The sequence below is a fragment of the Necator americanus genome, chromosome V (assembly GCF_031761385.1).
Source record: "Necator americanus strain Aroian chromosome V, whole genome shotgun sequence".
Taxonomy (NCBI): Eukaryota; Metazoa; Nematoda; class Chromadorea; order Rhabditida; family Ancylostomatidae; genus Necator; species Necator americanus.
The window spans coordinates 17,517,939-17,542,472 of record NC_087375.1 but is presented as its reverse complement, the minus strand read 5'-3'; the positions used below and the strand labels follow the sequence as shown (position 1 = coordinate 17,542,472).

The following is a 24,534-nucleotide window of genomic DNA, read 5'->3' as shown; positions in this document are numbered from 1 at the left end:
GATGTGGGTAACCTCGTCATGAGAGAGCACCAGCCCCGATTAGTTAGGTAGATATAAACACCAAAAGCCTTTCTCCAGGGTTGTACTCCAAGACAAGAAATTACTTTGTTCTAGCGAATACTCGTTGAACAGTCTTTACTCTAAAGACTAATCAAAATTGAATGTACACATTAACCACGGGATCGCATCTGTATAGCACCAATGTAATGGCGTTGTCGTAAAGCGTTCGTGTCAACTACGTCTAACATAATGATTCAGGAATAAATGTACGGTGGTGATGTGGAGCATGTTGCATTCATTGCACAAGTTTGCAGTATTTCTGAATTTTGTGGTTTCATCCTCTCAGATAGCTTTGGTGGCAAACCATCGGCTCAGATGAAGGGCTCGGTTGGCTTTGGGCTTTAAGCTTTAAAAATTGTGAAAGCAGCCTTACTTTACGTGTATGGAGTGTTCCCAGTCATTTCAATGATAGATATGATAGGAAATAGAGTCCATAAGAAATTTCGCGAAACGTTTTTCATTCCTTGTTGCTTCCAGAGAAAGCTGGTGAGGGCATCACTCTTAACAGTGGAATTTAAATAATACAAAAGAAACAAGAAAACCAAGGAGGCATACGTAATCAGTGTTTTCAAGTTTTAATAACAAAAATTACAAATCTAGACAGAAACGTTTTTATCCTTATAATATTCGACGACATTTGCGGAAATATGCACCCTAACTGATATTGGAAATATTTAAACATTCCATATAAATGAACGAGAGCCTACGAATGGTTTCGGCCGAACACAATGACCCAAAATGGAATCGAAATGCATGGAAATGCAGCAGATCGCGATAGCTAATAGCTTACCTTCTTTATGTGCATAATAAACTACTTCATGCATTACATCGGAACTTTTTTGCGAAGGAACACAGTGAAGGAAGATATCAGCATACTGAAACATGCTAATGTTCTTGTACAAATTGAAAACAAGAAGAGAAGCTTAGGGATAATTAGAAATGTGACGGATGGATCTGCGTCTTTTTCGACGCGGTAAAAAAGAGACAAAATAACCTCAGTTTTGGCGTGACAAAAGAGAACCAATTGGTAGGTAGAAAGTATTAGGGGATAGAAGAAAAAATAAAAAGGAGAAAGGAAGAAATAAAGAAAGGAGAAGGAAACTTGTTTGGGTTAAGAGCTCCCTAAATTTAGTTTAAAAAAACTGTCCACTTCCCTCAGAAATAAAGGAACTTTTGAGTGCAGAAAGTTGAAACTCATTTATATTCTTTTCATAAATTCATTCAATGGTGACGACTTCAAGGCAGATAGAGTCGCATTTGGAAAAAGTACGGGAAAAAAAAGTACGCACAGGAATGTGTTATGCAGGAAAGTTTGTCTTTGAATTTAACTCTCTCGTCTTTGAACTTAAAATTTCTTTCGCTTTTTTTCGAAGTTTTTTTTTCCTGGAGGAAAGGACAAGCTGTCAGCAGTAAAATGAGTGCAGCGACGGGCAATCACTGACCCGAAGCGCCATGATTGCAAATGGGTCCCATTCTTTCATTAGACTGATTACACGTTGTTTTGAGACTAAAATAGACGCACATTCCGCTTTATTTTTTACTCGAAATTGCTTCGGAGACACGGAGAGGCTCAATAAGGTGTCCAGCCCTTGTAAGAAACCATTATCACCAAATAGAGGACCGGGATTGTTAATCAAGTAAATGACAAAACATTGCGTCATTGGTGCCTTTGCATCTTCTCAATAGGAGACTCTTTCAACACTTTTTTGGATCTTCGCAACAGCAATCTGCCACTAAAGGCGACAAAATTTAATCCTCTCAAAACTTTGCTCATTTTCATGATGGACTAGTGACTGCACACTTCAACTGCCAGACATTAAATCTGCAAGTTTTTTAGGTTTAAGCTTATGAAGTTGTTAGAAAAAAAACACGAAAATTTTGTATTGGTGTGTCATAATATAATAGGAGTCCATATATGGGACCTGCTTACGTGACTGGAGCAGGAATAGTGATATCATCGCCTGACGTCGTTGCCCGCATCTTCACCGAAATGTGAAGTTATGAGTTAAGGCTCTGCCTAACGTTCTTGAGCGAGCCTCTATAAGACATAGGACTCATATGTTCCAGAGAATTATCGTGTTATTCAATAACGGGCTTATTCTTCCACGTGTGTTTGTGTGCGTTACGAAATTTCAGAAAGCAGTTATAAGTTTCCTGCGGCGTTGGATGGCTGTACTGTCGCAATGCGGTAAAATGGAATGTGACGGGTCTACAGCGCCAGGCAGCGAAAGTGATAGTAAATTAGTCAAGAAGTAAACTACCCGAACGTTGCGAACCATTTGATTCCCGTGTAAGCTGCTTTTCACTCCTATGCACTCCACTGCACGTCTACTACCCTGCCCGTTTACCTCATCAGGTTGCTAACATGCTTTCTTCAGAAATAAGAAACATGCTTGCTAACTGCTGCGCTAATAGTAGCTAACAGATTACGTGGTCTCACGTAAAGGCTTATCTTTATCAGAACGATGACGACGACCACGTCATTTCAATTACTACATAATTCCTCATCTGCTAATTGTTACGGAGAAAAGGGAGAAAAAACCCATACCTTGAACAATGTTTCCAAATTGTGGCGGTATCAAAGGAATACACATGCAAAATCAAGTTCGAATCCGAATGTAGTACTGAGGTCTCTAGAAAGAGAAGATAATTTCACTTCATCATCATTTCGTTTATGCTTCAATTTCTAAAAAAAGGAAGAAAAGCCTGTCGTTAGAAATAATACAAACTTAATTTAAAGAAAAATCTACTGTTTTTAATTTCGATTGCTCAGTGAGGGCACGCACCGCAAAAAGTCTGTTCTCCGACGTTAGCGTTCGGACCTTTTTACAACATTCCACATTGGTAGATCATGTAGAAGTAAACGTTTCATGTAAATCACATAAGTAATTGATGAAAGAAAGGAGAATAAATCAAAGAGTTATTTGGGGAATAAGAAAAATCTTTTATTTGGAAAGATTTTATGAATATGTGCTTTGTTAATGAATGAACGAATTTGACACTCCAATTTAGAAGAATTGATAATCTTCCGTATAGTGGTTCAGCAGGTAAATGTGCAGGAAAACTTTACCATTAAATTTCCGAACCCGAATCAAACTTCTCTTATGATACTTAGAAATAAAGTAGAAAGGGTGGATCAAGGTAACGGCATGTAAAAAGTAGCCACTTGGTTCAAAACAAAAGTTTAGGAGACCTGGGATTTGCAAGCTGATGTAAATATGTATATAGATAAAGGCTGAACTAAACATACCGTGTTATGAAGAAATCGTGTCACGAGCATAAGAAGACTTGCCACAACAAAGACCGAATTGATGACTTTGTTCTTTGCTTATCTCCAAAAACGAAAAGGAGGAATCGTGAAATTTCCCCGAGGGCCACATCAAAATTGCCCGCTTTTGAAAACTAAGAGTTCCAAAGGGTCGTCCTCTGGTGGTTTTTGAGAGAGCGATGAATGACTACCTGGTTCTTACGAAAAAAGAACCAGAGAATGATTTATACGGGTGCATTCATTCCAGAAAAACTCTTTCAACATAAAATCTGCAATTTGCAGTTATTGTGGAAAATGCCGTAATAAACAAAAATTCCAGGGTCGAGGATCATTTTAGAAGAGACGCAGCAATATTTGTTAATCCAAGAAAAATTATTATAAGTAGTTCTATCAAAGATTTTTAATTTCTCTCTTCGATGTGTTCCGAACGACTCAAAATATGTGCAGTCACAGAACAGTCACGTGTATTCGAGAAAAAACGCACGTCCTTTTAAATAGCCACCTACGCCACTATTAATCAGACCTTTTACCAAGCTGTATAGTTTTTTGCTGATCAGATAATGATGTTTTGTAAATTATGTCCACATCTAATAGATTAAAATTCAATTTGTAAGCTTTGAGTACGCAGCAGCACATACTGTTTTACTCTTATCATAAGACATGTACATATTTTGTAAAATAGAGACGAAGATTAGGGTGAACCAAAGATATTTAAAAGAACGGGTAGAGGTATCAGTTTCAGCATCCTCACGAGAGTGAATGCGACCACAAATGTCACAAAACCTACCATTTTAAATTCAATAATATATCAGCATTCTTTCTTCGAGAGAATGAAAGAAATGAAGAGGAAATGTTTCTGAACAATTAGTTAATAAGCTAACTAATGAATAAACCTCCCATTACAGATTATTCAACAAATTAACAATTAATTAATTAACAACAACAAGATTTTTCGATCGCATTCTTATTTCATACTTCGTCGAGGTGAAGTGTGTCTTGAAGGAGAGGCATTCAAGGCCCGCCATATAAACAAAGAAGTGCATGTTAAGAAAATAGGAGAGAGAGTGTGTGTATTTTAGATGTAAAAGAAGTTTTGCTCATCTCGTTTTGGAAATTGAGGGCAGATTTAAGTGAAATTGTAAACGGAATACTGCATTATTTGTGCGATACCCACTTTCTAAAATAGCGAGCAGCTCTCAGTGTTTACAGCATGAACAAAAATTTGCAACCTCCCCTCCGAACAGAATTGATATGCGCATATTTCTAATTAGTGAATTGCATTTCTTGACTCACCTTCTTCTACCATATATCTTCCTTCCTTCCAAAATACGATACTCACTGAAAACGGAAAAAATCTCTTTTGTTCGACGAAAGATCTCTATTTCGTGAGCATCACCTTGCACAGGGGCGGGTGTAGTGTAGCGGTTAAAGGTTCCGATTCCCCTAGTGCTCACCTCGACAATGATCGATCGGAGGTTCCGAATCGCCCTAGTGCTCACCAATCCTTTCACTTCTATGGGGTCGATAAATTGGTACCAGACTTGTCTGGGAGGATAAAAACACTGACTTGACACATCGGTCAGCCACCGCAAGTCATTGTCTAGGTCAGTTCGTAAACCTCAAACGATTCTGAATTGAAGTGAACGTGGTGGCGCATCCCAAGCGGGTTGATTAACGCCAGACACTTTATCCTTTATCCTTTATCTTGCACAACTTGTCAGAAGAAAACGAATGAGTTACACATGTGATTTATTCTTGTAGGCTGAATGTCTTCACCTCTCTAAAGGTCAGGAATAATCTAACACTTCATCAAGAGATACAACTAATATTATTAAGCGAATGCGTTACACTCACTCGGAATTATATTTGCTGTATCCGGACCTGAATAAATTAATGGATATGCGCCAGCGATGTGTTAGTTAAGATGTTTACAAGCCTTTGCATCGTCTAAATTTTTGATTCATTGCAGATAGAAGAAAACAGTTGGGATCAACACAGTAATGGAGATCTCCGAGTTCCCCATAAGTTTATAACTTTAACTGATCGCCTCTATATTCATAGTTACAATTTTTGCATCCAAACTTTTCCAAACTGCATCCCTTAACTCGTTGAAAAATAAGCATCATATTCACTCAGTAATTAGAACTGAATTTCTTCATACAATGATTGCGCATTTTCCAACGAGTTGAAAAAAGAGCATCATCTCAGCGCTCGGAACTCCGAAGGGAGCAGAAAACAGCGATGGTTTTAGTGGAAGATAGTTAAAGATTATGACACTTTAACAAATCGTTGTTAATTCATCATAGTTGCACTGAACGTACATCAGCTTGTTTCTGCTTTTACTTTTTCTTGTGAGAACATTCATGTTTGCAGTCAGGGAGGTATTGAACCTAAATTAGGAGTTCTCTCCATGACTTCCTTTTAAAGTGCAATCTTCAGTGAAGAAAGTACTCTATACGTCAACCATCCCAACTTAGCATAGAATAAGCACTGCGATATCTCCATTTCAAACCTAAAGCTATATTCCGAATAAATGCGTGCAAAATTTGAAGCTTTTCTCAATCTAAGAAAAGTATACGATTGTCACGAATTCATCAAACATAATTTAGTCTAAATAGCTTTCTTGTGAAAATTCGCCTCATTAACCTGTATGTTCTCTCAAAACTATCTTGATTTCGTTAGCAAACAAGTCAACAATCAAGTCAATCTTCACTCGTATTATGGATGTGGATTTCGTCACGTTTAATGGTGTGAAGAGTAACTGACCGATTAACAATAGGTAATTGAGGATTCCGTCGAGTAATTGCATACCTAATCCTCTTTGTTTGGTTTCATTTAGTCATTCTTATGAATGAAAAGTGTTGACAACTTATGAACAAGTCGTCTGGAATTTATTTCGCTTCCGATTTACTGAACTTCTCGAGTGTAGGTTTTAGCCACCCAGCCCATGAAATGTCTCTGCATCCCCCATTTTGAAACGTCATAAAAAGGAAATGTTGCTTTCTATTTTACGAATGATTAAATTTCGAATTTTGAATGGAATGAGCCCTCGATTTCTAGTCGCAGCAGATGAACCTTCATACAATGCATGAAACACGAAAAGATGAGAAATTAATTCCTGAGGCAGAAATTTCTGAGGCTGAAACCTAACAAAAGCCGTGCTATGGACGTAGTTGGACGTTGTCGGATTAGCGCTTTTTCGTGCGAACATTCGAATTGCATGTTAATTACTGGAGCGCGAATAGTCTCACGAAAGTTTGGTCTCTCTGCCAAGCCTTCGGGATGAGTCGCTTCGCTTCCTCCTTTGATGCTGTAAAAATAACACGTTACTCAGGAGTGGAATAAGGTTGAAGAAATTCTCACCGGTTTATTTCCGCCGGTGTATTTTCAAATTCATAGCAGGAACGATAAAAATTAACAAACTCTATTTGATTTTAATTTACATTTCTCTTGACGACAGACCACTTAATGGTTTTCATCAAAGAAAATATATTTGTGGTGCAAAGATTTCACTACTAACGCTCAAGATTTGCTACAAAGCAGAAAGTGAAAGAGGCATAAGGGTGGCATTTGGATATTATAATCTGTAACCTCATTCTATGTCTCGCCTCTTGATCGCGGCACCTCTAGATGGCTACTCAAATTGTCAAATCCGACCCAATCAATATTGTAGAATGCCTTAATATTATATATCTATTTTTAAGGCTCATTTACTAAACCTAATTCATTGTACTAGCGTATGACACATAAAGCATAAAGCATAAATGGGGACGGTGCGCTCCAAAACATCTTCTCAATCTTCTCAATCTTCTCTTCTGAAGCGTTAACCCTTCAGGGTTGAAGTATGCTAATTGTATTAGCTCTAAAAACATATTAAAAACTGCAAACACGTTGCAAGACATATATTGAAGCTAAAAAGTAAGGAGACTTCACATGTATGCTTATCCGAAAATTTTATAATGATCGAAAGCACAAATTTTGAGCACTATGAAAAAAGTTAAAGGTGACTAAGAGAGAATGAAAGGATTGAATTCCTATTTTCCTGATCATTTCCATACTCAGAAGAGAAACGTGAAAATGTTGTTAGCAAAGAATGAGAACAAATTAGAATAACAGACAAAGCCCAATTGTCGGAAGGTGATAGAATCTTCGATTTTAAAGTCTTCCATGAAAATAAACTAAGTCCTTAACGACTCAAGATATTATCTCAAGCTATCTGACAACAGAAGAGAATGGAAGAGCGATATTTCAAATTAAAAATGATGTGAAGAGGGTGGAAGCTGAAAATGTAGAGAAGAACACTCAATTTCCTAAAATTAAATAGTTTTCACAGCTACCGATATTCAAAAAGCGTAAATACCATACGTTCCCATATCTTGCTGTAAGTTGTACATGCAAATGATCATTATCTTTCTTCTTCTTCTTCTTGATGGAATCACAGACAAAAGGTGGCCGTTTAGCTTAATCATAAAAATATGTTGTATTAGTACTGAGGTGGAATTAAGGAGAAATGCGAATGTTTGTGAGTGGGAACAACTTTTTTCTGGATGATGCGGGTGTGATGGTAACACTCTTCACCTCTGGATCATACTTAAAATCCTTTGCCAGGAAATATTCCCCCAGCAGAGCATCAAGACCAATTATTTGAGAACAGCGAACAGGTAATGAGAAAGGAGATTCCTCTCATCTAGGATTCTCATAACACTCACCCTACAACTTCAAGCCAAATAAATATCCTGTAAGATATATCGGCTATCTGTTAAGGTGCAAGGTTACACTTAAAAATACGCTGGAAACGGGCATCTGTAGAGGCACCGACTTGAATCAGGTTAAGCGCAGAATAGTAAAGAAGTCCCGGTAAGCTTTTCAGCAACCTTTTATCCGAAAAATCGTTCAAAACTTCAGTTCGTTTTAATAAACAGCCGATAGATGGGTAGCAAAATGGCAAGACAACGGCAGATATGAATTCTCATTTTATCGCTATTCTGAGGAACGTCGAGTATTAAATAAAGAAGAAAGTGTTGGACGACTTCTGCACAAAAGGCATACAGGAATCAATTTCTAAACGTCCGGAAGGGTGTGGATGAATGAGTTACTTTTTTTTCACCCATATAGAGCAGTTTAAAATAACGTTTGATAAGAAAACTACACATTTTATATAATAGACTTGTAATGTAGATATCTGATGAGATGTGACAAAACATAAAATTGTTTTAACTACATTTTTGGCGGTGAATGAGGCGAAAAACCAATTTCTAGAGGCGCAGTAAGATAATCGGTAGAAAAGCGCGAAAATATGTTAACTCTCATGCGTCTCAGAAAAGGAGAATCTTTCCCAGGTGACAGAGATGATGTACTTGCAGTAGTCGTATCACGATTTGCGCTAGGAGAAAAAGAAGGAAATATGAGTTCACATCGCATAACTAGAAAGAGCACTCTGCACCAATTAGGTGAGAAGTACGCTAAAATTAAAATGAAATGACGTAATTATTTGAAAACCTTCATAAAATGTTCCCGAAATATTCTAGGACTAGCTCGTTGGCTCTGGAGATAATCTCCCAATTTGCTGAGCATTGGCGTATTTTTACTGATATGATACCAAATATTTCTGAATATGACAAGTGTTTATTTCCGATCTATCTTTTTTGTTTCTTGGCGCTGGGGATTTTAAAATCCGATAATCTTTGAACAGACTTCCACTCTATCATTCTCCTTAAAAATACGCAGTATTCTCTTCGAAGGTTTCAAATGCATAGAGACAACTGTGTGAACAAACTGTGTTCAACAACGTAAACATAAAGTATACAACATGAAGTTTTTTTTTAGCTGCAACAATCTCTTATTAGTTGTAAAAAAAGGGAAGAAGTCGAGAAACACTGTATGGTTGATTCACGAACACATCATACCACAAATGAAATGAGAGCCACCTAGCTCTGGACTTCTAAAGCTCCGAAGTTGTTTTTTGCTCTCGATCCTATTTTAGGCGCAGCTGATGTGCCAGAGTGCTGATGTACTACACAGATGTGTTCCTGTCGCTCAATCCAAGATTGACTAGTCTTTCACTGTCAATGTAACAATGTCGCGAATATTCATCAAGAATAGCCGAACACGTATCTAGAAGCACAGCGACCAGTATCTCAAGCAGTATGGACGAAACATAACTACACGTTGTTTTGTTTATTTTGTTTATCGTGTGGTTGTGGCCTCGTACATGTGCAATCAACTTTAAACAAAGGGAGATGCAGAAGGCTCATCGGAGAACTCTAGTTAGCAAGGTAATGGATTTTTGTGGATCTGCAGAAGGATGCAATCAACATGGATGAGATTTCTCCAAGAGAGTTGTGGTTCTTTTTTAAACTGGTATGATCAAAGCAATTTTCGCTGTACTTTTCCAAGAGGAAACAATTTCAAATAGGGGAATGTAAATGTATGGCACGCTGCACTCTCTTAAGGCATCCAATTAGGATTTTTGTGTTCGGAGAAAATTATTGGAGAAACGGTAGACGCTCGATGACATGTCACATTCGTCACTAAGAAGTGCGTGTTTCAGGAGTCTTTATTTTAAGCTCAAAAAACTTTGTGAAATTATATTGATCGGGATCTCATTTCGCTGCACACCTTTCATCTCCAAACCTACACGAAAGCAAATGCATTACTGCCAGATCAAAATATTACGAGTTAGAGAAATTCCTTAGTTCAAAAAAGTGTCTCGCAAATTATGAACGGTTTAGGTATAGGTATGTAGACGTCTTCTTCCTTCCTAGAAAGAAGTCCCTAGAAGTCTGCTGAAACACCTGTGGTGATACCATTCAAACTACCCTGCATTTGTTTCAGTTACTCACAAAATTATCCCCATCAAACCTAGTAATGCTTCAAGAAAACCACTAAAGATGTATCAAAACATATCACTTTTTTTAATTCACAGAATAACACTCTAGATGATATGTATGAGTTCTCTGATACCTGACGGAGGCATCTTGAAGCTTGAAGGCTCGAACTTACAGGGTTGGATGTAATCTCAGACTTAGAAGCATGTGAAGAAGTTGTTAATCCCGTATCAATTTCTTATGTTTCACTGGATAAATTAGTCGGCGACGAATGTGTTTCAACCACGTGAGCGCGACGCAACGCAGTCGCAGTCTTAGTCACAGCGCACACTCTTTCTTTGCTTGACATGCTTCTTCTCTCTTCACATGCTTCACTGCAAATGTTTTGTTACAGGGGAAGCCTTAACATACCCCAACCTATAACTTATAGTAGATATCTAGTTTTGAAGAACTGCGCAAGAATAAAAGAATGATGTTACTAGACGGCAAATGTGAAATATTGGGCTGAGAAATAAGTTGCGAGTCATTCCCATTTTGAAGTTTAAATGACACCTGCTTTTTCATATAATTAAGGTGGAGTGTCAAGTTAACAAAACGGAAAAAAATCGACAGCACATTTTTGCCTTTTTCATGTTTACTGAAACGATAAAGCTACCGAAGACGGAATTAATGCTTTGTATGGAGAAGGAGCAGCGCTTGAAAATCGCGCTCGACGTTATCTTTGCGCTTTGGGAGCTCTGACGATTGGTTACACACTGGTCGATCTAGTTGTCGGGGTAGAGGAATAACTCACTTTTCTACTTTTTTTTTTCGCAAATAAATGTTATTGACTGCATAACTCCTGTTTCACAAACTACAGTTCTTCGTAAACACAAAAATGTAGGAAAAAACAGTTTGAATAGCTTTTAAGAGTCAAAAAATTATGGCTACTCAAACGCTACCTTCATTTATCCTTCAAAAAGTCCTTCAGAGAACTTCTTCAAGGAGTCTTAAATAGCGCGGGAAATGTGATACGGATGGTTGAATTGACTAAACGAACAGCATCTTTGTAGCAAATCCAATAGAGCTGTGTTGGATACATGCAGGCTCATGTGGCTGACGAACAGCTCACACAATTATCAGCGACCAATGCGTTGCAAATACATTCTTAATCGCTTCTGCTTTGTATTGTTTTTCTCTAAATCTGTATTACCTATTCAAATAAGTATTGTACAGATTCCACTCTATAGCTCGTGAATTTTTCAAAAAATGTTCATTGGCGTGGTTGGCATTTTGCCATATTCGCATAGAGGCATTCATCAGAAACCACGTATCGGAAACAAAGATGATACCAATAAATAAAAACCTGCACAGAAAAAAAATAAATACCGAAGCCTAAAATGAGGAGGGTACAATCAAACAAAGTCAAAGAAGATGTGTATTTGCATAATCACTGCTCGTCGATGAAGAGGTAAACTTTCAAAAGGTTGAAGACTCATGGAAAACCAAAACCTACCCGTACCTGAGAGTATATTTCATCGAAGTAAAGTTAATAAACTGGCTTGCACCAAGAATAATTATATTTATCACAGTGGTGTTCAACATTCTGTAATGTAATCTACTGAACTGTGTATGTGTATATAATTCTCTTAGCACTCATCAGAAAAACGAAGAACACTTTGAGCTTGTTCTCCTAAATCGATGCAAAAGTGTACTGCTCGTTCTCTCTTTGTTAGCCTTCAAAGTATTTATTTCACATATCACAATAAACAAATTTTCAAGGTGGTAGACCAATTTTGCATCCAATAACATCCATGTATCACAAAAATAGATTTTACTTCATTGAAGCTACTACAAAAACAGTAAAAAGAAAATAGAAAAATTGAACTGGTGCAGGTTGATTGACACCAGATCCTTTATCCTTTAATGAATTTTTCAGCATCATTAAATGTGTCTCTTAGCATCATTAAATGTAGGCAAAAAATGTGGAACTGGACTGGGCATGAAAGGAAATTTGTTTTATTTTCTAAGTGGTTTGATTCTTATTATATGTTCTGCAAGCCACAAAAATTGAAGGGAAGATACTGAAAAACGTGAAAGTACAGGGGAAAAAATCCAATATTTACTTGTTCTTTGTTATTGTCCTTTTGAGAAGGGAAATTTCTCACTTCAGAAGTTATTGAGTATTTCATAGGGCGCATACGCTTATGCTGAGCAGTGTTTAGGACAATGCAAAAGAGCTCAGCAGAATGTACCATTCTGTTGAATTTCTAAACTCACTGGGAAATATAGCAGGAAGTAGGTTTTTCCAAGTGGTTGGAGATTGTAGGAAAAACACCCATAAATACTTCCGCAAAAGCAATGTATAAATGTGAAGTAAAGGTTCCTTGAAAGCGCTTGAGGAGTTTGAAGGATAAAACTATCGAGATCAAGATTTGCAGTGCTGACTTTCATCCAAATCTCCGAACATTCACGTTATAATTCATCCAACAATCGCTGCTTTGAAGCATCGAATATTGTCATGGAACATTGAAGGGACTTAGTACAATTTTTGAAGCCATTTATAGCTTGTATTTAGTAATTAGACGCTCGATTGCAGGAGAATCAGTTCTATAGGAGACAGATGTTACACTCGTAGAAACCAAAAATCTCAGGTGGGCGCCCAAACGTGAAGGAGGGAGCGTAGAGAGAAAGGTTCAGAGCCAAACATTTCCAACTAACATTCATGAAGAGAAAAACTAATGATGATGAGACTATTGGAATTACTCTTGCTGTCAAATTTAGGAGATGTTCAGTGATTAGTTACCTACACTCATACAGAACTCACAGCTGCGTTTCATACGGTTTCCCTTGCTTAGACATTGCTATACGTAAAGACAGAAGACAATTGCACTGCTCAGCTTGAAAGGGGATGAACAACTGAAAAATGTTCGACGAATTACGCATTTTTGGTATTGCCACTTTCAAAAACTCACCTAAACTCTTTAGACTGCATTTTTTTCTTAGAAAAAAAGTAGCAATGAAAAGAAAATACATATAATTGAAGAGAAAAGGAAGTGGGTTCGTGGGTTATTTATGTTTCAGAGACTTGAATGGAGAATTGACCTATGATCGGAAGCGTTCTGCTGAGAAGAGCAATCAGCCAAGTTATTCCAAAAGGCCTTTGATGGGGTGAGGAGATCGCAGAGGGGAAGAAGAAAGCGCGAACTCATCAGAAATTCAAATTTTCATCATCATCAAATGTTTAGATCGCGTACCACAAAGGAAATGTTGCACCCTGAATAAAGCATGTTAAATTTGGCTTTATCAATAATACGATCCTTTATGAAAGTTTATTCTTCTGTTCAAGAAGAATCGAATGAGAGAGGGGAGTTTCACTGATGTATAAAAGGCATGTGTTTCAGAAGTATATTGATTCATTTTATCTCTGAAATGCATACATTTTATTGATCAGTAAAAAATTGTTGATTCATTGAAGTTCATTCTGTTTATAGAACAGAGATGGACTTCAAGTTTTGAAAATAAAGAAAAAGATGTCTGCATCAAAATACATGATAGTCTCATCATAGAAGGTCCTTGAATATGTTGAAGAATGCAGGACACCCCAACCACCTAACCTCCAACAATTTTTTCTCCACTGGGTGGCGTTGAGTTTTGCCGTATATGAATATTGCTTTCTTCAATTCCTCGGATTTTTTAAAGCATGGATGGTTGTTTTGATTGTGATATTCTTTGGAAATTGTGTAAAAATTACCGTACAAATTCCATCAGACTAAAATGATGGGCATTTTTTGGTGTATTGCTGTTAATATGCTTTAAGCCATGCAGCCACATCATTACAATTGCTCTCTCAATGATCGCCTCCGCATCGTGGTGGGCGGTTGACTTCCATCGGTTAGAATGAATTGGGTCGCACACATCAGCTCACCCATCAAAGTTGGTGGCAGATTACCACACCAGTGATGAATCTCATTTACCTGATGTGGGACCAGAAATGATGAGAATAGTGACGCGACCACGTTTATTATTTCCAATAACTGTTTTTAATGAAGGCTTGAATGTAAATGGTTGATTAGTCTTTCAACAGCATTATCAAAATTCTCTGATAACCAACATGAATTTGTTTTCTTTTGTTTTTTTTTTCAGACGTATTGTTGTTGGCAGTCAAAGGAAGCTAAAAATATTTAGAACTTCACCGCAGTACATTTTACACTTTTTTCTACAAGCCTGCGCAGCATTCCTTTTTTTCCGAAAGTTGGAATAAAGACAAGGATGTTTTTGTTAACTGTTTATCTCCAAATTGTTGTCGAAAAAATAATTGTTGACCGATTTACACAGATTTTCTGTGAAGATACTAAGTACAAATATAACTTCCAGAACTTTCCAAACAACGCGTCTATCGTGACTTTGTAGGTTTTTACATTTTCCGTTTAATCTATATTGATTTAATTTTTTCACCACAAATTTAGAGATTCTAGAGAATTTAGAGAAGAAAAGAAGGAAAGATAAAAAGAAATAAAGATACTGGTCTTAAAACTGATAGAGAGCAGATAGAGACGGAAATTTTCTGAAAAAGAATAGGAAGTGTTTCAGCATCCTAGATGCTAATCAGCAAGTGGCGGCTCATCAGGACATCTTTGCAGCAAATAGAATAAGAATCTTTCCAACTGGGTTGGGATATTTGAACGGGATGCTAAACTCGGAGGAAAGCGGAAAGATCTTTGTCAGAGGGTAGGCACCGTTAGCAAATTGCATAATTGCCGAGTGCGTCTGACGCCTCACATGTTCGTCTACGAAAATGAATTCCACCAACTACGATACTTTCGGCCAGATAGGGCAGCCAACACCCTGAAGGGACCTGTTGTTGGCACCCACCAGCTGCTGTCCAAGGGGTATATTTTAATGTTGCAAAAGCATTTATTTTGACTCTCAGACTCTTCCGTGAAACAGAACAATTTCTCAGCTAAAATACTTATACAATATTCCAACTCATGCCATACAAAAATGTGCTTAGTCTGTGCGTGAGCTCTTTTATGCGTGTCACAAATTATTCCATAAAGAAGAAATACTTCGCATCTGTGGCAACCAATACCTGAGTGATCGCTTGGCACGAGCGTTCAACCAGTAAACCACAGTCGCCAGATATTTGAACGCGCACGGAAGGCGTGACAAGAGAGGTTAGATACAGGCATACTTCAATCCTAGCAATTTCTGTGTTTGTGTTGTTTGTTGTTCGCTGTTACATGGCGAAAGATTCTCATGCCTTGCAAAAAGGCGCTGTCGTCCAGCACATCGCCAAAGCCCATAACCAGAAAGGAATCTTTGGCAACAACCATTTCGTCACGCTGGTTTGCCGAACACTATCGAGTAAACTCCAACAAGCCGCTCTATCCAGAATTCTGCGATCTTTCTGTGCCTTTTGCTGCACTGCACGAAACACACATGAGAGATCGGTCCGTCATCAGAATCGAAAATTACATCATACACTGCGGCGATGCTGATGAGAACAAAGTAGGTGGCTGCGCGATAGTTGTTAGGAACGATTAGAAGAACCTGGTGGAGGAATTCGCTCAACGTCGTTTAGATGCGCCTTTGCACGACTGCGGGACCGCAGAGGACTTAAACTCTGGATCATAAGTGCTCACACACCCACGGACCGCAGAGGACCACAACAAGAACGCGTTTTATGATGACCTCATCGCGTTGATGTCAAAAGTAGCAAGCCAGCAGGTAGTCATTGTCGGAATCGACGCAAATGCGAAGATGGAACTCGAAGAGCAATCGGATGTGCTAGGAAAATGGTATTATCCAGCAGAGCGCACGTCGAACAACGGTGACCGTCTGGTCGACTTGTGCGAACAGACGGGCCTCATCATCCACGTTTAAGAGGAATAATCGACGCTATCAGCTCACGTGGCAGGGATCAACGCTTTTAACGCCTGAAGAGCAGCGCAAGCGGAAGATGAGGACTCTTAAGCTTCAGCTCGACTACGTTCTGACGAGGAACATCCCTCAGTCAGATATCCGAAAATCTAGAGCTGTTTGGGACGTCGCGTTCCACTCTGACCACCGTCCAGTTCTTCTCAGCTTCGCGATACGGTTCCCCAAGAGAAACCGAGTAGTTTCTCTTCAACCGAAAATCGACATGGCAGATATGAAACACAAAGAATACAGAACGAAATTCCGCCAACGTGTGTCTATTCATGTTGAAGTACGGACCAGGAAGAAGCTTGACGATGCGGATTCGAAGTGCATCCAGGACGGTGCAAGGGAAACGCTTCCGGTTCTACTGTCGCGGAAGAAGTTTGCTTTTGCATTTGCGGAAGCAAAATCCACATACAATTCTGTATGTGTCGCGCGTAGGACCGGTGACTTCAACAAGGAAAAGGGTCTTAGAAGGAAGCTGCGTCGTCAACCGCAACAACACCGCGATAACGAATGGACGTCAACAGCGATGGAGTTTGAGAAGGCGTGGGAGGACAACAACCCGAGGATAGCCTGCGCTTTACCAGAACAGTATAGCGGCAAAATGAAAAAAAAGTTCTCCTGTCCTCAACACTGCTAATGGAGTAGCTGTTTGTGAAGCAACCCTTCCAACTTGGAGAGGACCTTCAAGACCTTGCTGAACCGGCAAGCACCGTCTGCTCCTAAACTCGAGTACGTCCATAGGGCGACATATGCGGTTAACGAGAAGCCACCGACCGAGTCGGAAGTTCTAGTATGCATTCAAAAAATGAACAAAAGAAAATCTGGTGGAGACGACGGGATTAGCGCAGAAATGCTGAGATATCTATCTCCGTCTGGGATTCGTGAGATCACCAAGATCATCCCTTCAATGTGGATAGGCGAAAGGATACCTGATTCGTGGAGGCACGCTATCATAATTCCTCTTCACAAGACGTGGCGGACCCAAGGAATTATCGAGGAATCTCTTTGCTGCGTGTTATGTACATGGTCTCACGGATCTTCCTCACCAGAGGGATCACAGCCGGTTAGTCGCCAGGGTACGTGGCGCGTCCCCGGGTGGCGGATACGGGGTTAATCGCGGACCAAAAGCGACCTTGTGCCTTCCCAGAGACGCGGGTGGATTCAGGGGATGGACTCCCTGTTTCTGCTGAGCCAGGACTGACTCATGACATCGTTGTATCCCGCACGTCGGTCCATCTAAAAGCCTGCGATCAAGTGACTGGGAGGTGCAAGGGAGGCGGTTTGGAGTCGCTTCCAACAAATGAGCTCCACATGTTCACTCCGGGAGAACGGAAGTTCTCCCAGAAGCTCATGGGACTAGAGACTTGCAACCTGTCCATGATTTTAAAATTTTTTTGCATGTCACAGTAATAGAAAAGTCTCCTGATTCCGGAGGAAAGTCCAGTACGGTAGTGCCAGGAAGGAAGGGGTTGCAAGAGTCATATAGGCTACCGAAACGGAAAAGAACTAGGATGAAGATCTGTACTCACAACGCACATACGCTTGCATCTAAAGCGGCCATCGAATATCTGATGATGCAAGCCAAGAAGATCAAGTGCGAGATGAAGCGACGCCACCCACTGAACGCCGTACTGAAAATGAAAAATACTGAAAAAGAACTGTTCTTAGGAACACGCGACAGTAGAGGAAGTGGTGGAGTTGGCGTCCTTGTCATCACGAGTATGGCAAAGAACATCGACTCTCTCCAACAACTTGCGACCGGAATCGGACGTGCGGATGAGAAGATGTGGTCCAACACCAGCTTTGACGATTTTTGTTGACCAGGGGGAGAGGCTCTCCGAGTTCATCATGACGACTAAGACCATCCATGGGAACTCGCATTTCCAGGAGCCCTCTTCTCTACGCAGGACGTGGGAGTCACCCGATGGAGGGTACCGTAATGAAATAGGCCACATCATCGTCAATAAAAGGTTCTGCTGTTGTACCAAAGTCCTATACGGGATCGGATCATCGTTTCCTCCGAGGAGGATTTTCCTTCACATGGAGAGAAGAGAAAGCCGCCAAGTTCAAAGAGAGATATCCCAGGACTACCATCAACTGGGATCTCTTCGCTACGCTAGCCGGCTTTTGGGAAGATTCTGCAATGGACAACATCGACGAGGAATATGACCGGCTTGTCGAACACCTTCACGACTGCGCGAAGAAGGCTGAGAGTTTTAAAACCACCAGGAGGCGCCTGTCTCTTGAAACTCTTGAGCTGATACGCCAGCGTGGAGCAGCACGAGCCGCAGGGAACCAAGAACTCACGTCCGTGCTCGCAAGGCTTTGCAGAGAGGCGATAAAGGAAAACCTTAAAGAGAGAAGAGCAGAAGTACTGGCTGAAGCTGCAGAGGCGGGGAAAAGCATCCCCTATGCCCATCGAGACTTCGCGAGTGGCAAGATGAGGATGACTGCTCTCCGGAACCCGAAGGAAACAAGCGAGAAGAGGGATGGAGAAAACCATCTACGACTTCTACTCTGATCTCTTCAACAGCCATGTCCACTTGCCTCCTCACCATCTGAGGGAAGGTGGACATGTCATTCCAGAGGTTCTCCATCCGAATTAGGACATGCTATCATGTCGGTAAGAATTCGTACGGCACCCGGTCCCGACAGAATAGGACCAGAGCACCTGATTCCGCCAGTACCCATACACACCTTGGCGAGGCTCTTTACACGTTATCTGTAGGAATGCAAGGTTCCTAAACAGTGGAAGACCAGCAGGACCGTGTTGTTGTATAAAAAGAAAGATCTACATGACATGGGGTCCAGTCTGCTTATTGTCGGTCATCTACAAGCTCCTTAATAGGATTGAAAAAGTCTTGGATGAAGGACAGCCATGCGAGCGAGCAGGGTTTCGAAAAGGATTCAGCACTTCCCTACTCAGTACATAAAGTTACTCCGAGAGTTGTACAGTAACTTCACGACCGGAATTTCGCCATTTTACAAGAATATCATCAAGAGGTGTGAAGAGGGGGGTCCGACAGGATGATACAATCTCACCCAAAATATTCATAGCCACCCTCGAGAACGCAATGCGAAAATTGGAATGGGACGGCATGGAAGTGAAGGTTGATGGTCGGCGGCTACACCATTTGCGCTTTGCTGATGACATTGTACTAATAACACCTAGCATCAGCCAAGCGGAACGAATGCTGGCCGAATTCGACGAAACATGTGGATGCATCGGTCTTCAGTTGAATCTGCAAAAGACAATTTTCATGCGTCTCGGATGCAGCATTCACCCTCAACGGAACGAACATATCCGAATGCACCAGCTGTAGTGAGGAAGACCAGGAACACCCGGCTCCGTGCTCACCTCTTCAACACCACCGTACCTCCCACTTTGACCTATGCTTCGGAAACTAGGCATTTCGCAAGCAGGAAGAAAACGCGGTGAGCGTCATTGAACGCGCAATTGAGAGAGTGATGCTAGGAGTATCCTGTTTCACGCAAGTGAGGGACGAGATTCGAAGTTCTCTCCTACGTCAGCGAATGACGATTAGAGACGCCGCCGCGTTTGCTAAGGAAAGTAAAATAAGGAGGGCCGGACATGTGATGCGCTTTAACGACAACCGTTGGACAACAGCCGTGAGCGACTGGGTTCCCCGCGATATTAAGCGCACTACAGGAAGACCGCCGACCCGATGGTCAGATTTCTTCACGAAGTCTTTCAAAGAAAATTATGATGCTCTTCGTGTCTCACGCGAAAGGAGGAACCACTTGGCTACTCTGGCACGCGATCGGGACAAATGGAAGAATTACTGGCGCCTGCTCGACCAGTTCGAAGATCGAAGTGTCAAGGTGATCAAGGTGATGTACAAGGTACTGGAGCGCATTATACTGGATAGACTCATTGAACGTTGCGAAGAAATAACGTGCGACGAGCAAGCTGACTTTGGTCCTGGCCAATCTACGATTGGCCAGGTGTTCATCGTCAAGCGAGTGATCGAAATCTGGCAGCGGTATTCGAAGCCAATGCAATTAGCGTTTCTGGACTTTGGAGCCGCGTTCGTCTCTCCTTACCAAGGCCGTCTTCTCAACGCGCTCGGCGCCGATGGAGTACCACGAAAGTTCGTTCGCTTGCTTGACATGAATCAACGAACAACTGCTGCAGTTCGAACACCAGCCGGATGTACAACACCATTTGAGGTGGTAACTGGAGTAAGACAAGGGGCAGTTTCAAGATCCTTCCTGTTCAATTTCGCCATCCACGACATTATGCGAAGAACAGTAGATCAGGGTCGTGCCGATATCATTCTAACGCCATCAGGACACCCCGTGACCGATCTTGAGTACACTGACGACTTTGCTGTATTCGCGGGAAGCAGTACGAAACTTCAACATGTTGTCAAACTTGCATCGAATCTGGCTGCAGCCTATGGACTACGTCTACGCTCCGATAGATGCAAGAAGATGTGGATCTCTTTGAGACCTCGAACGGGAATCAGGGTGGACGGACAACCGATAGAACTCGTCGATAAGCTCTGTTACCTGGGCTGTACGCTGAAGAACAACGGCAGCTACAAGAGAGATGTTCAGCAAGAATGCGCTAAAGCCACTTCCGCATTTAACTCCTTAACGAAATGCCTGTGGTCGACCTCCATCACCAGCGAACTCAAGCTGCGAATCTACCTATCCACAATTCGCCCTAGCATGATCGGAGACGTGGACAGCACCATGAACGGTGATGCAGAGGCTTGATTGCACGGAACGAAAGCTGCTTAGGCGGCTAATTGGCCACTTTTGACCTAGGGTATGCCACAACGAAGATATTTACGCAGAAATTGATGTGCTATACCGGCGGATGACACGTGGAAGATATCAACATATCGCACTGCCATCGAAAGTGGCTAAAGTAATTCTTCTTCGCTTCTTTGGTCATATACTAAGGAGACCGGCAGATCGCCTTGTTCAACGAGTTCTGAGGAGTTTGTCGCTTTCGAGCTGGAAGAAACCACCTGGCCGAAAACGGAAGTTCTGGACTGAGGTGAAAGAGGACCTGAGGACACTCGGTGTGGATAGGCAGTTCAGGCGAGCAAGGTTTCGCAGAATATGGAATATCGACGAATGGACTGATTCTGTGCAAGTTCTCGCAGAAGATCGACAAGGTTGGCCAGAGTTGTGCTCAAGGACGGCACATCTTGGCGAAGATGCGGGTAATCGCGTCAGGCGATGCGGTCATCAGCCCACCGATTAAGTCAAGTAAGTAAGTCATGTGTTTGTACCATTATTGAACACATGTCTCTAGTATTGCGAGGGTGGTTTTATGACAAAAAAAAAATCACTATTCAGATTTGCATGGATAGGAATACGCAGAAGGAAGTCATGAGAGTTGAAGCATATAAGTTCTGGAATCTTTATCATAAAAGAAGAAAAAGTCGAGTTTGGAGGCGTCAATATTGTAACCAACTTTTTTTAAACGTTGACATTCATGCTTTATTGACCACAGTTAGAGGAAACACCTTTGAAAAATTTAATAAAGGCCTAAAAGCACTTGTTGGGTGATCTCCAGAATGACTGGTGATAAATATGACATATTCTGTTGCAGAAAGCAGATTTTGCGCCCATAGGTCGAAATAGATGAAAACATGAAGCAACTGCTCTTGCCAGTACAGCAACAACGAAAATATCCTTCAAAAATTTAAAAGTTCTGCCGTGCATTATTCAAGCCTTTATAGCTTGATATTAGTTTCGTGATTTACGGAAAATAATCACATTAAAACCATTTGGGATCCCACCCATAAATAGCATCAGTGTAGAATAAATGAACTTCAGTATTCAATTCTATTACGTATTCAGAGACACCATCGCTAATTTTGCCGAGAATGCCTGAGAGCATTCATTTCTTTTACAGAATTGCTCAGATTAGTCGTAACGAACGAACAGAATATGTCAGTGGGTTTTGTTGTCCTTAGCTTTGAAGGTGATTTGTCTGAATTAAAGAGTGATAAGAACTTAGTCACTCAGTTGACTTGATGACATGAACGCACAACTTAAAGCATCACCCCACGAATCTAGGGGTGGTGCGGATTTCAGGTAGAGAGTTCCTATACGGGGTCGTAGATTACGGAGAGGAGGGTGATTTTGTCCATTTTTTCCTAATTGCCGTGAAAAACGGCCTGGACGATGCGGCGCATGCACAAGGCTGGCGCGCTCCAATCGAACTCGTTGTAGAAAATAGCGCGCCGGAACTCTCGAAGCCGTATATTCCGGGCCGTTTTTTACGGCAATTGGGAAGAAATGAACAGAATTACCCTTCTCACCATAATCTACGGTTCCGTATAGGCATAACCCACCTAAGATTCGTGAGGTGATGCCTTTAAACCATTGCCTCTTTTCGCATTGCACTTAGCACCGCCGAAAGATGTAAGAGAGACATTCTGTTTGAGCTTGTGCAATGTCATAATCTCTGTATGCTATCAATCCTAACTTTCCGTAGATGAAGAATAAGAGTCTGCCATCTACTATCTAAAACTATCTGTCAAGTGAGTAATTCAGCCGACGCCATATAAAACCGTTTATGTTGATGCATAATTTGAACCTTATTAGCGTATTCTGTGCTATGTGTGTCTCACATACAGTGGCACCTATGTGACACTGATGTACTTTGGCCGTTGTTGTGTATTCTGTGTAATGTACGTAGTTGACTGCTACTATTTTAAGGTTAGTTTCGTTTAGTAATTTTATTCATACTGCTATTTGCTGGGACTACGTAAACAAGTTTGGTTGTTATGGCGCAAGTTTGCCCAACGTTGCAGAAAGGTTCAATCATGCGGCACACTGCCAGACTTCATACCTTTATATGTCAAATGTCCAAGAGAACATGGAATCTTTGACAACAAACATGTTTTATAGCGTTGAACTGCCGTCCGCTGTTAAATGAACTCTGCAAGCCACTCTGTCCAGGTTCCTATGACTGCGGCTCTGGGGTAGGTGTGAGGAAGGTCTGCAATAACCTAGCGGAGAGATTTGACTCAATGTTGTCGAGAAGTGCCTTTGTACGAATTTGGGGTCGCTGAAGACTCAACCTCTGGATAGTAAGTGCTCACGCACCTCACCGGGTTATCATATGAGAGCACATTGCGTTTAAAGTGAAAAGCGGGATAACCAGCCGGATGTGTTTAATATAAGACCTGTCGCAAAACCCTTGCTCTTCGATTTTGCTTTTGATGCTTAATGCAAAGAACAGTTGGAAAGTTTCCGCTGAAATGGTTTCAGCAGCTTTTAAACGTCTGTTGGTAGACCTACGCTGTATCGAAACTAGCTGCAGCCTACGGCCAACAACTCTGCCCTTGCAAATGTGAATAGTTGTGGGTTTTTGCGAGGCACACAACAGGAATCAGGAAGAACGGACAATCAAATGAAGTCCTGAACAAGTTCTATTCTTCGCTGGGAAATGAGAAAAGAAATAAACAGCAGAGTTGCGCTAAGGTAAATTCAACTCCTTAACGAGCTGCATATCGTCGACCGCCATCGCCAGTGAAGTCAAGCTACTATTCTCAAATCGCCCTATCATGATGTACGGGTTGAAGACATCTAAAGTGGAGAAGGACGACTGAATGAAGGGGAAGTTTAGACTGATGCTTGATTACTTTCACAACGATATGCATCAACGCAGAATTTGATGCGGAACTGGTTATGGTGTGGCGGTGGATGTCAAAGCATCTCTCCTCTCTCTCTTGATCACATTATCAGAAGGCATTCAGATAGTTCTGTTCAGGTTCTATTGCGGATGTTCCCGAACTCAAAATGGAAATTACCATCTGAACTTAGAAAAAAGTTCTGGTGGGAAGTGGTTGAGGAATGTCTGAGAAAACGTGGTATCAAAAGGCAGTTTAGCAGACACAACTTTTCGTTAAATATAGAACAGCGAAGGGGGGAAGATTTTATGCGAGCTATAGCGGAAGACAAACAAGGTGGGTTCAGATGTGTTGAAAGACGACTCACCTAGGCGAAGATGGGGACGAGTAGTGTTAGGCGGTAACGTTTACGTTGAACTCAAGTCTTAAGTCAACATGTTAGTTGCTAAAGTAATTTAGCACTATAACATACATAACTATCTAACATTGTAAACCCCTCTTGAGGATATACTCTATCTCTCTATCGTGGCATCCATGGCCACGAATTTCGTAAAGGCTGGTTATCAAATTGGATCACCACAGTCCCAACTGTTGTGGATCCGACAGTCCTTCGGCTACAGATGCCCGCTGCTTTTTGGAAGCGTTAACAATGCACCCGTCAAGGACACCCTTCGAAATTCTCGCTTAACATGACCGTTGATGTGATCATGCTCCCTTAGCGCTCCCTCTCCTGACTGACTCCTGTTCAGAAATAATAGCACTGAACTCTACTTTGAAAGTGAGGAACCAAGCTGATAATGCTTCTCTTTCAAGAGAGGCAAGAGCTCATACGTGAAAACAAATTATGTTT

General features: G+C 41.1%; 7 protein-coding genes across 8 annotated transcripts; 6 read left to right on the top strand and 1 right to left on the bottom strand.

Annotated features, from left to right (window-relative positions):
• Positions 1 to 4,111: 4,111 nt before the first annotated feature.
• On the bottom strand, positions 4,112 to 12,996 carry RB195_014228 (uncharacterized protein; the record flags this gene model as incomplete). Its single annotated transcript, XM_064204390.1, has 4 exons — positions 4,112 to 4,184; positions 4,622 to 4,666; positions 11,657 to 11,740; positions 12,962 to 12,996. 4 exons carry the CDS (start codon positions 12,994 to 12,996, stop codon positions 4,112 to 4,114), a joined length of 237 nt encoding a protein of 78 aa, XP_064060271.1.
• A 2,844-nt stretch (positions 12,997 to 15,840) lies between these two features.
• Positions 15,841 to 18,583, top strand: RB195_014226 (uncharacterized protein; the record flags this gene model as incomplete). 2 transcript variants are annotated; one of them, XM_064204388.1, is made up of 6 exons in its annotated part: positions 15,841 to 15,978; positions 16,022 to 16,650; positions 16,720 to 17,138; positions 17,228 to 17,341; positions 17,470 to 17,832; positions 18,033 to 18,583. In XM_064204388.1, the coding sequence occupies 6 exons, from the start codon at positions 15,841 to 15,843 to the stop codon at positions 18,581 to 18,583; spliced, it is 2,214 nt and encodes a 737-aa protein (XP_064060267.1). The 2 variants fall into 2 exon arrangements, with proteins under 2 accessions (XP_064060267.1, XP_064060270.1); XM_064204387.1 differs by lacking the exons at positions 15,841 to 15,978; positions 16,720 to 17,138; positions 17,228 to 17,341; positions 17,470 to 17,832; positions 18,033 to 18,583 and having other exon boundaries at positions 16,097 to 16,699.
• Positions 17,574 to 17,882, top strand: RB195_014227 (uncharacterized protein; the record flags this gene model as incomplete). The annotated part of the gene is made up of 1 exon (XM_064204389.1): positions 17,574 to 17,882. One exon carries the CDS (start codon positions 17,574 to 17,576, stop codon positions 17,880 to 17,882), a length of 309 nt encoding a protein of 102 aa, XP_064060269.1.
• RB195_014225 (uncharacterized protein) lies at positions 18,206 to 18,583 on the top strand (the record flags this gene model as incomplete). The annotated part of the gene is made up of 1 exon (XM_064204386.1): positions 18,206 to 18,583. The coding sequence occupies one exon, from the start codon at positions 18,206 to 18,208 to the stop codon at positions 18,581 to 18,583; it is 378 nt and encodes a 125-aa protein (XP_064060268.1).
• A 553-nt stretch (positions 18,584 to 19,136) lies between these two features.
• On the top strand, positions 19,137 to 19,385 carry RB195_014224 (uncharacterized protein; the record flags this gene model as incomplete). The annotated part of the gene is made up of 1 exon (XM_064204385.1): positions 19,137 to 19,385. The coding sequence occupies one exon, from the start codon at positions 19,137 to 19,139 to the stop codon at positions 19,383 to 19,385; it is 249 nt and encodes an 82-aa protein (XP_064060266.1).
• A 211-nt stretch (positions 19,386 to 19,596) lies between these two features.
• Positions 19,597 to 20,805, top strand: RB195_014223 (uncharacterized protein; the record flags this gene model as incomplete). The annotated part of the gene is made up of 1 exon (XM_064204384.1): positions 19,597 to 20,805. One exon carries the CDS (start codon positions 19,597 to 19,599, stop codon positions 20,803 to 20,805), a length of 1,209 nt encoding a protein of 402 aa, XP_064060265.1.
• Positions 20,806 to 20,908: 103 nt separating this feature from the next.
• On the top strand, positions 20,909 to 21,301 carry RB195_014222 (uncharacterized protein; the record flags this gene model as incomplete). Its single annotated transcript, XM_064204383.1, has 1 exon — positions 20,909 to 21,301. One exon carries the CDS (start codon positions 20,909 to 20,911, stop codon positions 21,299 to 21,301), a length of 393 nt encoding a protein of 130 aa, XP_064060264.1.
• Positions 21,302 to 24,534: the final 3,233 nt, after the last annotated feature.